Source organism: Bemisia tabaci, chromosome 6, assembly GCF_918797505.1.
Source record: "Bemisia tabaci chromosome 6, PGI_BMITA_v3".
Lineage (NCBI taxonomy): Eukaryota > Metazoa > Arthropoda > Insecta > Hemiptera > Aleyrodidae > Bemisia > Bemisia tabaci.
Genome location: NC_092798.1, coordinates 47,794,225 through 47,808,619, shown reverse-complemented (window position 1 = coordinate 47,808,619; position 14,395 = coordinate 47,794,225). Strand labels below are relative to the sequence as shown.

General features: G+C 37.9%; 1 protein-coding gene across 1 annotated transcript in view; it reads left to right on the top strand.

Annotated features, from left to right (window-relative positions):
- The window catches only part of Nox (NADPH oxidase), a 192,476-nt gene extending 179,852 nt beyond the window's left edge, over nt 1-12,624 (top strand). Inside the window, exons 11-21 of the mRNA XM_072301759.1 lie at nt 992-1,185; nt 4,068-4,256; nt 5,057-5,189; nt 5,610-5,793; nt 6,115-6,293; nt 6,936-7,080; nt 7,859-8,084; nt 9,002-9,130; nt 9,871-10,080; nt 10,905-11,108; nt 11,721-12,624. Of these exons, the coding sequence (XP_072157860.1) occupies nt 992-1,185; nt 4,068-4,256; nt 5,057-5,189; nt 5,610-5,793; nt 6,115-6,293; nt 6,936-7,080; nt 7,859-8,084; nt 9,002-9,130; nt 9,871-10,080; nt 10,905-11,108; nt 11,721-11,918 (1,991 nt within the window). The 3' untranslated portion in view covers nt 11,919-12,624. The remainder of the gene's footprint in view (nt 1-991; nt 1,186-4,067; nt 4,257-5,056; nt 5,190-5,609; nt 5,794-6,114; nt 6,294-6,935; nt 7,081-7,858; nt 8,085-9,001; nt 9,131-9,870; nt 10,081-10,904; nt 11,109-11,720) is intronic.
- The last annotated feature ends 1,771 nt before the right edge of the window (nt 12,625-14,395 follow it).

Below are 14,395 nucleotides of genomic sequence, written 5' to 3'. Positions count from 1 at the left end.
TAAAAAAATAATAATGCTTAAATAAATATATCTAAATACATATTTTAGCGGTGATAATATTTTTATCGATCTCATTTTTTGTTGTGTTTTAATTATTTAAGTGCCATCTTAAACGAAGAGGGTAAAACAAATTATTCAAGAGTGTGGCTACTTAAACTAGTTTTCCTTCCCTCTTAGAAAATCCCACCTTCTACAAAATATGCCTCTCTGAAAGATAAAGTTTGTGGTCCCCGTGTCCCGAGGAAATATTCCCCCACGAAAATGAAATAGGGTGGGGGAAGGGGGAGCCATCTCTACTTTTTGGGAGTGAATGCGGTTCGATTAAGATTGATGTCAGAGACTTACCCTCTGAACCAAGTCCTGACCTCAGTCCCGCTTACCTCAGAGACATCTCTGCACTTAGGTAAGTCTTTCTCCCGACGTCAGTGCCTCTTACCTCAGTGCTGACTTCTTGGGTAAGTGCTTTAACACTTACGTCAGAGAAAACTGAACTGACCTCAGAGCAAATTGCACTGACCTCAGTGGAAAATTCACTGACCTAACACTTGCCATTTTTACCAGGGCCAACCTCCTTAGAGCGTCACGTAACTTAGGGACGGTCCGTGATTGCGAATTTTCAGCAAACGTCATTATTTTACCTTACTTAAGCTCGATATCTCCCCCAAATGCTCCGAGAGCTTGATTGCCTTCACCTAAAAATTGTTTTAGACCTAAGAATTCGCAAGTATTGTCCATGCACACGGGTTTTGAATGATAAAAAAATATCGTTAAATCCGTCGTTTTTGCCAAACATGTATTTAATAATATTATTAGTGAAGCAATGCTCTCTTTTCTCACCTCACAGTATTTCAGTAAATGGAACTTCCGGATCGCTAACTCAGGCTCCCGCCTAAAAATGAAGGGGCCTAGAATTATACTAAATGAACATGTATTGTAATTGTTACTTTATCTTAATTACTGAAAATTGAAATCGAGATATCTGTGTGTACAGGATTAGTAGTTTTGGATGATCCAGTGCTGAACAAGGATAACTACTCACTATATCAGTGGCTATTCACCTCGGAGCCAGGTCTGTTCGGTTTAATCGATGGTTGGGCCAACCCGACTGGGGTCCTTCTCGCCACAATCCTCTCTATTATGTTCATCTGTTCTCAAACTTTTGTCCGCCGTGGTGGCAGTTTTGAGGTACTTCTCTCTTTCTGTCTCTCTATTTCTGTACTTCCCATCAATCTACGATAATGACTGACAATCAGCGGCGATTTTGCAAGTTGGTAACGCTCCATTTAAAAGCATTAAAAATATCGATTGTAGATGAAGCAAGCTGCCCTACCAAGAATCGATTGTTTTACATAAATTTAAATGGAGGAAAGACAGTGTTTCCAACTTTTAAGAATTGTCACTCTTGACTTTTGATTTATGATCGACAACCTTGAACTTCCCTAAATTTTGGATCAACAAGAGGCCAAGCGATGTTGTAGGATCATGCAAGTTGAAAATCGAGTTCATTTTAAATATAATTAAGGTCCAAAAGTTGAAGTTGAATGTCAGAAGACATGGTCTTCACAAGGGGAAAAAACATCTTCTTCTTGAACTTTCGGATCATGTTCTATACCTAAGTTTCAGTTCAGTTGAACAAACATTCTTGTCATACAAAATCGAACTTAGATTCAAGTTCAACTTCTACGAGTATAGGAGTGTTGTAAGCCCGGTGGATATCATACTATCCAGGACGATTCATGTGGGTTTTTTTTTTTGGGGGGGGGGGGGGTCATGGTAAGTTGGCGTTTTTCAATCTCACAATGCTTCCTTAAGTTGCCTTTTGCGTGCCGTGCTAGCTTCTATTTTGGATGAATTTTTACGCAAGTGTGTTTTTACTCGAAATCGATGCGGATGGTCAAGAACACAAGTTTTGACGGTAGCGTTTTGACATTACACTACTTTTTATTCATGTTATTTTTTTCTAAGCGACGAACGAATTTTATGAAAAAAAAACAGGATTAAAAACAATCAGTGAAAATTCTGGAAAATAATTTTAAATGGTCTCTCAGTGGTTTATACCCCTGGATCAGAAACTTTGAAAAAATTAATAATCATCATGATTTTACAAGCACCTGCTCGTGAAAGAAGCGCTGCTTCCGCTTGCTATCAGTTTTTCAATCGAGGTGAAAACTTACTCAACTTTATACTTTCTTTTTTCCTTCCATTTCCTTCCGTTTTCTTTGCTTCCATGTTCTGTACAGTTTCGAGAGGTTGCTCGTTAAGGTGTATTATGAGCCGGCAGGAAGGAAACTTTATTCAAGGTCGCTCAATATTTATTCCTTGCAAAAGTTCAGACTTTAAGTTTGATAATACCGAAGGCCTCATTTTCGGGTGTAAATATTATCGAAAAATTGATAAAATATGTTAATTTCAAGTCAGTTTGGATCCAGTTCTAATTTTAATTTGTAAAAAAAAGTCGGTTTAACTTGCCAATGAAACCTTACTTTTTAGTCATCGACCTTTGGCAACTGTAAATGTAACTATCCACGAGGTAAGGATCCTAGTCCATCGCAGACAATTTTTCAGCAGACCTATTTTTTCAAGTTTGAGTGAAGAATCTTCTTTGATTTTTGGACAATGATTCAACCGTCGAGTAACTTTCAAATTATTACTTCAATTTGTCGATATTTTCAGGGTATATTCTTTGTTCACATATGACATATATTCTAAGTACGATCTGCTCAGCAGCGGCACCAGTATTTGAATTCCAGTTTTTCGACATAAAGCCTCTTTTTTTTTAGAACGATTATAAATCGTCGTGTCCCTGACAAAGGAATGTAACTCAATTCCAAGGTTACCAAATTGACTCAAACGATGGACCAGTAGACAAGGTACGATTTCCAGCATTTTGATACATGTTTCTTAACAAAAATTTCACGCAAAACTCGATGCGCACAGCAAAAATTACCGAAATTAACTCCTTACGAAGATATTTAATGATTCTTGATGCGTGAATTCAAACCACCCGCTCATTAAAATTCTATGCTCTACGTGATTCACATCGCGCGCTAAACGTTATCATGACAGTCTCTGCGATGTAAAAATCTGGCAACCTCAATTTTGACGCTTTGGCTCAGCTGCAGCAAATTGCTTATAGGTTGAACAACACATGGTGGGAAATGAACATTGCTCGATTGAGAAGCTAATTGAAACCGTTGTAGTGCGCAATTTGACTCACGTAGAACTTTGAGTTTCTTGTGAGCGGGCAGTTCAAATTCCTCGTAACCGATGTGAAATAAAAACGTTAATATCTTCGTTAGGAATTGGTTTCAGTAATTTTCGTTGTGCGAATCGTGTTCTACGTGAAATTCTGGTTAAGAAATATGTATCAGATTGCTTAAAATCATACCTTGTCTAATGGTCCATTGATTTATTTTACAAAAATATACTTGTGCAATTTTCATCTCAAATTTTTCTGATTTTTGCATGGAATCCGGGGAAAAATCGGCGAAATTTTAAGTTTAGAACTCCCAAGATTTCCTTAATTAACATGTAATTTATGAGAGAAAATTTGAAAACATTGCAATGTAGTTACGTTCTTTCGTAAACGACGAAATGTGAGCGAGTACAGTACGATTAAAATAATACAGTGATTTTCTAGCCACTACATTAACTGGGACATAAGTTTAGAGGTTTGACAGACATGCATCAAACCGCATTTTAAGGGGGAAAATTGAGTGGATTTGGATTCAATTAATTGTACATTGGCTCCGTTCAAAAATTCAAAGTTGTGGAAAAATGTTTTAAATGTGAAGATAGTTGTCAAAATTTTTTTTCGACACTGGATCTGAAGGTGGAATGAACCTTCAAACCTCTTTTTATCGGTTAAAAAGTTGATGCAATTTGGTGCAATTCTGTTACACTTGAGTCAACTTCCTCTTCTCTTTTTTGAGTAGATCCAATCAATTTCCTTCTCTTCGATAGTTTGGCACAATGAGAGAAACTGGACGAAGAAAGAAGCAAAGCATGTATGAGAAATTATTTTTACTATTCATGGTATTAAAATATGTTGTGGTCTACATATTCAGATCTTCTACTGGACACATTTGCTGTACGTGCCGTTCTGGATACTGCTTATTATTCATGGCCCGAACTTTTGGAAGTGGTACATCATTCCAGGACTACTCTATCTCGGCGAGCGAGTCTTCCGTTTTTCGCTTATGCGATCCGAGCGAGGGAAAACCTACATCAGCTCTGGCTTGTTATTGCCGTCTAGGGTGAGTGCAAAACTGAACTGAATTGTGTTTCATTTTCAACAAGCGCTTGTAATTTGCAAGTGTATCTGAGCCTTGAGACGGGAAATGGGGAAACGCGACGATTGAGGCGCGCGGTGGATACAGTGGCGTACGCGCAATGCGTGAAGTATCCATGCAGACTTGCAGGCACTAACAGCGCGCACCGGCGCGTTGCGCGGCGCAACGCGCAGTACGCTCAGTGCGTGAAGTATTCATGTAGTCTTGCAGGCGCTTACATGCTTTCCGCGCTGACCGTAGTGTTTAGCGCGGTCATTCAAACTCGCGCAGCGTTTTCCAACTTGTGATTTTAAAGAGTTGTACACACCACTGATTCTGGCTCATTTACAACCAATATGTGCAGAACAACAGCAAGTGTGCAATTAGTTACACACTACGGGCAGATGATTTTATGGAGAAGCCAAAACTGTAGTTGTTCCGTACTCCAAAATCAACGTGTTTGAATCAAAGGAGGTCACGTCCATTATGACATGGGCCCTATCATGCATGTATTCTTACGGATCTTAGGGATCAATGTCACAATAGAAAGAGTTCCTTTTAATTTAAAGAATTTATTGTTCTTCTCAGCATATATCCTCATCGATTATTCTGTGAAATGTTGTCTACAATTTTTTTTTTTTTTAATACGCACCACTAGCCCTCTTGTTGGTGTTTTCTTTCATAGAAGCAACTGTTTTTTACTGGCATGAATAAAAAAATGCATGCTCTTTTTTATTTCGTTAATTATTTTAGTACTAAGCAACAAAGTGAATGTAATGTTACAGGTTACTCATCTGGTCATCAAGCGTCCACCTCACTTTGACTTCCATCCGGGAGATTATGTGTTCGTAAACGTTCCTGCTATAGCCAAATACGAATGGCACCCTTTCACTATCAGCAGTGCACCAGAGCAAGAGGGTACTATATCTTCGTCCATTAATTAACTTTATCTGTATGCTACTTCGTTCATCGATAAAACAAATAAATCCTCTGTCTCATTTGAGAACTTGCTGTTTTGACATTTTATTTCTTTCGCACTATACATTTGTACCAGAAGATAGAGTAAAGCTGAAGGTATCAAGAGACACATGAAGGAGAATGCTCCGTGTATAATAGTAAACGAATGGCAAAGAATTCGGCAAATGTATTGGTACCTTTTTTTCTCTCCATCTCTCTTCCAATGATTAAATCTGCATGGAAAAGAATCAAGTTTATTCAAATCATTTTTGGGAACATAAAACTTGCATTGTTAGATTGACTTTGCCTTAAACGTAATCTGGCCTATATTCTGCTAACCATTTAGTGGATCATAATGTACCATTTTTCTGGTCATTTCAGACTACATGTGGCTTCATATCCGAGGTGTAGGAGAATGGACCAATAGACTCCACAACTACTTTGAGAAGGAACAGGAAAAATTGCACAACATCGATCAAGAGTTACCAACTGTTGAGCCCAAACCAACCCCCGCTGCAGTTGCCACAGTTCCAGAGCCAAATACGGCTCTGAAACGACTCCAAGAGTATGCCCTTTCTTAATCACTTCATTCCTATCATATTATATATTATAATATATTTATTTTGCTTTTGTATTCATGGATAACTTCTACATTTTTTCCTGGATGTCTTTTCGCTCTAATTTGCATAAGTTGACACATAATTGAAAACTAATTACAGAATAGTAAACTGTTTAGGCCTTATGCCAGTATCGAGGTACTTATTGCCAATGTACTATTAGGCGCTAAAAAAGTTCGATAATACTTGCTTCCGTCATGTTTTTTTAGAATAATGTTATTTTTATATCCATAAAATTTGGTGATTTTTGGTTTCTTTGTTGTTAACAGGCAATTAAAACGGCAATTTTCACGCAAAGACAGCGGTTTGAACGTGAGAGGAAAAATGGTGATGTTTAGAGATATGTCTGGGTATACCAACGAGAGCTTTTCTAGTTTACCGGAAAATATTCGTATGACTGCCTCAACCGACAGTGATATATCCACTAGTGATGCCGGTTCAAACACTGGTAAGGTCATAATCCCACCTTTGCTATAGGTAAATAAATAAACAAAAAATTCTTGAAGGCAAATTTAGAAACTTAAGTCTGATTTTCAGATATTTTTCTCAAATATGTCGAATGATAAGTCAATTAACACTGACATGAGCATCAAAAAAAGTTACCTTTGCGATTTTAAATTGTTTGGTCCCATTAACAATCTTGCGTTTTAATTGGTACCAAATTTGTAATTAATTGTTACTACAAAAGTGACCTGGTAACTACTGCTAAAAAAGGAGGTAGGTGGTGAGGGCTGGACTCCTGAAGTTCAATTGATGAGAATTTTCAGAGAAAAAGCATGTTACTCTCCTTGTTAAATCAAGGAACATTAAACTTTCAAACTATTTAGAGAAATGTACATTTAGTTGCTCCTTACTTTCAAATGAGAAATTTAAATTTAAATTGCAATCACAGAGCTATGTAAAAAAAATAGTTTCATAAATTAGAAGCATCATAGTTTTACTACACAAAAGAATTTGAAAAAAAAATGAAAAATATTCCAATTAGTGATTTTGAGATCAAATGAAGGAAGACTGTTAATTTTTCTCCTTTTGAATCAGTTTTCATTCTGTATAAATCTGATTATTTGGTGCATCTTGTCTGTAATTTTAGATATTTTCAATGCTGGAAGTGGTCCGAAAAAACCTCAGCCAGTGAACCTCCACAAACTTTTACTCACAAGTAAAACACCGCTGGAGAAATCGTTCTCAATGCCGGACATGGAAAACAGATCAAAGAAAAGGGATAGACTTTTAGCGTAAGTTTTGGCATTTACTCTTACAAGTGGTGCAATTCTCGTGCAGATTATCAAATGGAAAATTTCACAATTCAATGCCTCAAGTTTGATGATTACCAGATTGTTTTACAAATATTTATCAAGATATTAGTGTCTTATTGATATTCTTAGAAAAGAAGTTAATGAATTTTTACCAAATTATCAGGACCTTTGGCCATTTTGACTACTACACACCAGAAGAAAAATTGATTATCATGGCATTTTTACTTAAAACGAATGCCTCCATCAACGAACAGCTAAGAAAATTGCATGGTGACATTTCGACACCTCCCGGCCAAAGCATCACAAGCGCCATGCGACGTTTAAAAATTTCCGCCGCCATTTTATTTTTTTAAATTTCACTGAATATTATTGGCAGCACCCAAAAAATTATGTGAAATTTTCTAACAGCTTCGTTGAACATTTTCTCCGTAAAAAAAAAAATAAAATGGCGGCGGAAATTTTTAAACATCGCATGACGCTTGTGATACTTTGGCCGGATGGTGACGATTTATTATTTTTCCTCGCAACTAAAATACTACTTGGCTTTATGAATTGCCTACGCGAAAAACAAGTATTTATCTTGGAACAAGTCAGAGACTGCTGCGGAAACGAATTTTTTTGGAATGATGAGCCTAATTTTTTATACGATTTTGTGACTAGTGCAAGTGCCGATTTTCGTTGTTCTGTTGTTTATTTATAGAGAATACTACACTTCCAAATTTGATTTGACATCGAAGATTTCTTGTTGGTTTTTTAGGCTGCGAGAATACCAAAGATCTGAGTCAGAGAAAAGTTTCGACGAATGTCAAATGAAACGGGCGAGACTTCAATCTCTGGGTCTTGCGTACCTGAGCCCTCAAAATAAGTCTTTGGCCCAAAGTTTCCGCTACATGCGGAACAAGCCCACTATAATCGCTTTCAAAACGCCGAGTCTGGAAAGTTGTGAAGCCAAACTATCAGCTTTATCGATTCTCAGTCGACAGGTGAGCCGTTGTCTCAATTAACGGTAAGCATGAATATTTCTTCATTTCCTCCTCAATAACAGCTTTTTTTGACGAGTTCAGTAATTGTTGCTCTAACGTTTGAGCTTTGACCCAGGGAAACTTGAGTAACTCCAGGAAAACAAACGATATGTAACTATCGCTAACCCTTTTTTTCTTACTTTTTTTCAACAATTTTTATAAAGAAATTGACAGAAATGAAACATTTTCATTAGACTTGAAAAAAAAGATGCAGGCATTGAATTAATTGTGTAAAGCAAGATCTGGAAATGAACAAATAAGAACATAAATTGGAATTACTGATTGCGAGATAGTACCTAGGGAAAAGGACGCAGGATACGCCATGAGAGGGCACACCATCGGCTAGTAACCCCGGGGAAATTAAAAATATTTAAATTTTGCAGAGTAGAGAAGCAAACCAAAACCCTTCCCGGATGCCCAAGACTTTTTTTATTCACCAAGTTCTAAGTTGGGTCAAATTAACCCGTACTTGCCGTAAATCAGTTTGCCAAGCACCATCACAAATGAGACCAACGAAAACCAACATAACATGGAAATAGAGCGAGGAAAAAGACGCATGTTGATGACGGCACAGAGATACAACTATTTGCGCTTGATGGATGACCGTGTTGCATCTGAAGAATTGAAGGCGCGATGGAGCGAGGGAAAATACACATGTTGATGACGGCGCAGAGATACAACTATTTGAGCTTGATGGATGTCCGTGTTGCATCTGAAAAATTGAAGGCGAGATGGGGCGAGGCGAGAACTCGCGATACTAAACGCTTTCATATCAGCAGAATGTCATCAAGAAAAAATGTAATGTAAATGTAAAACTGTGATTAAAAACATGAAAATTTTTTGAAATTTAAAATTTAACTTATTTATTTTTTTTTCAGTCGACAAATTTCTCTTTAGAAAGTAACGTAGAGGAAGGAAGGTTCGAGACTGAGCAACATAAACCAACTAGTGAAACGCCACACACTCGTCCGGCGCACATTAATTATCCTGTCGGAAAACCATTAGAGGTAATGCGAATATTTTTTATTACATTTAGCTTGGGGTAGAAGGGCTCCTCCGTCCCACTTTTCAACGGGTGCTCCAAGATGCGAACTTCTTCCTTTTATAAGTACAAAATCGGCCTATCCATGTCCGAAATATTGACCGCTGTATGTAGAAGGCAGAGTCGGAGAGCCTCTCTCCAAAAGATACTAGGTTGCTGAATCAACTGAGAGGCTCGGAAACAGCATGTTTTTTCTCAAGAAATCAACCACACTTTCCTTCATGGATAATATCAATATTTTCCTAGAAATCTAGACTTTTAAAGTTCGGGCCCCCACCCCCTTTTTTAACCCGCAAAGAATGTGTGGGAGGTGGCTCGGATAGATAGATCAGAATACCTTGGAGTCGATTCCATAATCTTCCTCGCTGTCAACGACTTCGTTCAACTAAAATAATCATGAAAAAAGTCTAGTAAGGGTGGTCTTTACCGAAAAAAAGTGAAGTTGATTTAACATTATGGATGTAAAAAAAGTGTGTGAGAACTTATAAAATGCTGAATTACCCGCTACGATAGTTACTTTAGCAATTCCGAGATGTAAAACTAACTGCCATAGCGAGTAATTTAGCATTTTATGAGTCTCGCACATTTTTTTTACATCCAGAATTATAATCAACTTCAATTTTTTTTCGGTGTTGATCACCCTTTATTAAAAGTCTTAAGACCTAAGTCTATCAGACTAATGATAAGTTGTTTTTTATGTAACAGATATTCTTGGACGGTCCGTACGGAGCACCCAGCAGTCATATATTCCGCGCCCAGCACGCCGTTTTGATCGCTACAGGAATTGGAGTCACCCCGTTTGCCTCCATCTTACAATCCATCATGCATCGCTACTGGAAAGCGAGGCACTCCTGTCCAAAGTGCAAATACACCTGGGCCAGCGACATTCCACCCACGATCATGCATTTAAGAAAAGTGAGTCACTTTTGATCATAAGCGTTGAATTAACACTAAAAAATAGGAGGGTATGGATTCGATCGACATGAATCGATCGAAAAATGAAAACGTGAATCTATCGACGTGCGAATCGATTGATACCACTTCGAACGACAAATCATTAAAAATCCGGTGTAGATTCGATCGAGAAACAAAATCGTGAACTGATCGACGTGATTTGATCGACTCACAGGTTTGTTGATCGATTCACGGGTTTGTCGATCGACTCACAGCTTTTGTCGATTTTTTCACGCGATTGTCAATCGATTCAAGGTTGGCGATCGAATCGGTGTCGATCGGTGATCGAGACACTTCGACCAATTCACGGTTTTGTTTTTCGATCGATTTATGTCGATCAAATTGACACCGGTTTTTTAGCAATTTGTCCATATAAAATCGTTTTCGATCTTTTCACGTTTTCTTTTTTTGATCGATTCATGTCGCTTGAACCCATGCCCTCCAAAAAATGAACTTTCAAGAAAACAGTATTGAAAAATGAACGTATGTGTGACTGGAAACGAAAAGAAGGACCGTTAAGTGCAAACGTAGGATCTTTTAGGAGAACTTTTTCAATCACATTATAGCCTGAAAAATTAGACTTTAAGTTTCCAGTGGCAAATACTTTTGGTATCCCGTAGAATATGTCACGATCAATTTCAAAAATCCAGGTCGCAGTTCAATTCGAGACCTCCAACCTTCACTCATATTTTATTGAAATAAATTTTAAGTATAATATTCAATAACTTCCTCGAAAAAAAGGACAAGTATGCTAATAATGGAATAATTTTATATTTCTTTCTTAGGTGGACTTCTTTTGGATCAACAGAGATCAGAGATCTTTCGAATGGTTTGTGAATTTACTGTCCCAGCTGGAAATTGAGCAGGCTGAATTGGGCGGAGCTATGGAGCGCTTCTTGGAGATGCACATGTACATCACATCTGCCCTCCAAAAAACCGACATGAAAGCGGTCGGGCTTCAACTGGCTTTAGATCTACTTCACGAAAAGGTTAACATCTAAAACAAATCTTTGTACATAGTTCTAAATGCCCATTTTTAAGGCGCTATAACTGTCCGACCTGGTGGGAAGGGGTTGGGGAGCACTCTCAATAAAAGAGGGTCGAATTGGTTCTTCTCTAGAAAATCTCTGATAATTATTCACTTTTTCAGAGTTTAAGTTTGATGCAAAAGATCTCCTTCATAATAGGTAGCATGACTGCACCTTTGCAGAGGAAAAGTTGGTATTCAGTCTTCCCTTATCCAAATAGCCCCGTAAAATATGAACACTTTTCACCCCCCCCCCCCCCACCGCACATATTAATTCCTCTCAGACTTTGTCCAATGTCATACTTGTGTGTTTGTAAGTATACTCAGAGTGGATAAAAAATATTGCAACAAAGAATCATTTTTTCTAGCTCACCTTAGAAACAACATATTTTTCAGTATTTGGCCGTGGATATGTGCGTTTTAATGGATGTACTAGGAAAAAAGGGCTCCTTATTGTGAATTAAAGAATATAGTCAAAATATATTCACAGAGTCTTGATTTTGGTTCCAGATGAGAATTTAATTTTTTTTTTTAAATTGATATTTAATTCAGAATTTTATTCTCTCTTCCACAGGAAAAACGAGATCTAATCACCGGATTGAAAACCCGAACAAATGCAGGCAGACCAAACTGGGACAAAGTGTTCAAGCAACTTTTGGATCAGAAGAAAGGAAAAGTTACCGTGTTCTATTGTGGACCTCCTCAACTTGGCAGAACGCTGAGATTCAAGTGTGATCAATTTGGATTCAGCTTCCGGAAGGAAGTTTTCTAAGATTCTTCTCTAATTCACCAGGTCCTGACAAGAGAGTTGTACTTGCAACAGGTCTTCTGGCATGAAAAAAACCCTTTTTCATCAAAAACTATCTTCGTTTCAAAATTCCTGGGTGAGCTAGAGTTTTCACGCAATGCTATCGTGCGGCGCTGGTTTCGCTGGTACGACCTATCTAGGTAAACCAATGCGAAAGTTGTTGGGAAAATTGAGGCTAGCATTTTAGAGAGGAAAATGGACCATTCGCACAAGAGGAGGGTTGAAAGTACGACTTCTCCTCTCTGATAGCTTCATTGGGTTTTAGACGGGGCCTTTCAGAACCAAAAATGTTGCATTGAGCATACAGTAGTATAAAAACCTATTTCAGGTTTCAGGCATTTAAGCATTAATAAACTTATGCCACACGAGTGCGAAAGTTATCTGCTATCTTATGTACATAATAAAATTTAGAAAAAATTTGCACTGATAATAGATGTCACTTTTATTACTGACGTGTAAGAGGCGGTTTATTTTCCCCTATGTCAGTTGAAATGTTTTTCTCTTTAATTACTTTGATTAATTATTTATTTATTTACTTTTGTTTCATCAGGATTTTTACTGCCAATATAGATAACGATGTACATCAACAGATTTTGTTGATCACAAAATAATCTAAGGAACGATATTTTGCTTACCTACTTGTTGAAATTAAATGAATCTTTAATAAAAATGGTCCATCTGAGTGAGTTTCATTCCCCAACATGTGAGCAGTTCCTTGTTATGTATGTATCATGCTTTTCGCTTCATTTTTCTGCATTTTTACAAAAACACCTTAGTACGTTTTTCTTGATGCAAAAATGTTTTACTAAGGGAGAAGTTTTTCACATTGTACCAAGTAACCTCAATATTAACAAGCCATTGATCTGATACATTGAAGGACTTAGCTCAAACGTTGACCCGAGATTTCTTCAATAATTGGCAAGTATTGTGGACAATAAAGGAACTAGAAAAAAATAGTCGGTGCTAATGACAGAAGCTTTCTGTTCACAGATCTCCTGCATTCTCTTTGTTATACTTACAGCAATTTTCTGTTGTGAGAACTAAACTTCAGTCGTGGGCACAGATTACTCCGTCCTCTAAATGGAAACTGCATGAGCCCCATGAACAGAACTATTTTTTTCATTGAAAGGACAGGATTTCTACAATGTGTGGACTTAGTATTAAAGAGAAAAAACACTAAGAAATGGTCCAAACTGTATCTAACTAGGTGATAAAATGGTACTGGGTCCATACCATTTTTCGGGGAAAACAAAGCCAAAAGGCTCCAAAAAATTTTCAATTAGAGTCAAACATTTTTGAGCTCTAATGAATACCAGTGTCAGATTGAAGGGGGAGAGTGTTCAGCTCAGGCAGCTTGCGTTGGAATATTAAGTTGACTTTTTTTTACTTTGTTTTCCTTCCAAAATGCTGTGGACCCAGCATCATTTGGATCGCATTCAGCAAAAAGGAACCAGCGCGATTACAGTGTTTTCAAAATCGTGCAACTTCTTCTTTCCCTTTAAAAATAATCAATATATTTGCAGTATTAAAATGTACACAATTATTCTCCTTTGAAATTAACAATTTTTTGGTGGGGAGCAATAACTTTTTGCTATTCTGAGAGATGTTTTAGATATAACCGTGAAAAATAAACCTTTTTACAAAACTGTAATCGAGGTGGTTCCTTTTTGCTAAATGCGATCTATTTCATCACCTTGGTATTAACACGATATTGAGCTGACAAATCAAAAAATGTCATGCAAATTTGACCTAAAATATTTTTGATCTACCGGACGCTGGAGAAAACGGTGATATTGCCAAGACGGAAGGGCTTAAACTAACATTAGCAGGTCAAGCGACTCGGAGATGCCGTCGGGGAACACGTGGTCTCTCATAGCAACCGGGCTAAACAATAAACAAGAGAAACATCCGCGGTTCGGGGGAGCTATTGAGCAGAATCGATAGGGATCCTGGTATCGGGCTGATCGGTCTAAATGAGGCGCCTAGTTAGCCGGGAAACAATTCGGGAGTCAGGCTGCCCCCGGTCCGAGTTAAAGTCACTCAGTGTTCACTCAGTGAGCTCGCGCGACGCGACGCGAGTCGGCCCGGAGCTCCCGACTCCGGTGGCGGTCATTAGCCCTAATTACAGGTTATTCATTAGCCTGCAACAGTTTGTTTACCTCCCAACTTCGCGACAATTTCCCGCCCGATGACTCCATGGAGACCCTAACTAGGATCCAACTTTCACCCGGTGAGTAGTAGCTTTTCGCCACCTTTTTCCCACTCTCCAACTTGATGAGGGTCTATCGTCAGCGAAACTTCGTGGGAACTTTCACTTTCCACAGTTGAATCGCATCTGGCAAAAAGGAAGCAGGGCGATTACCATGTTGTAAAAATGTTGTTTTTTCATAGTTATCTGAAAAATCTCCCAGAATAGCAAGGAGTTTTGGCTTCTCGCAAAA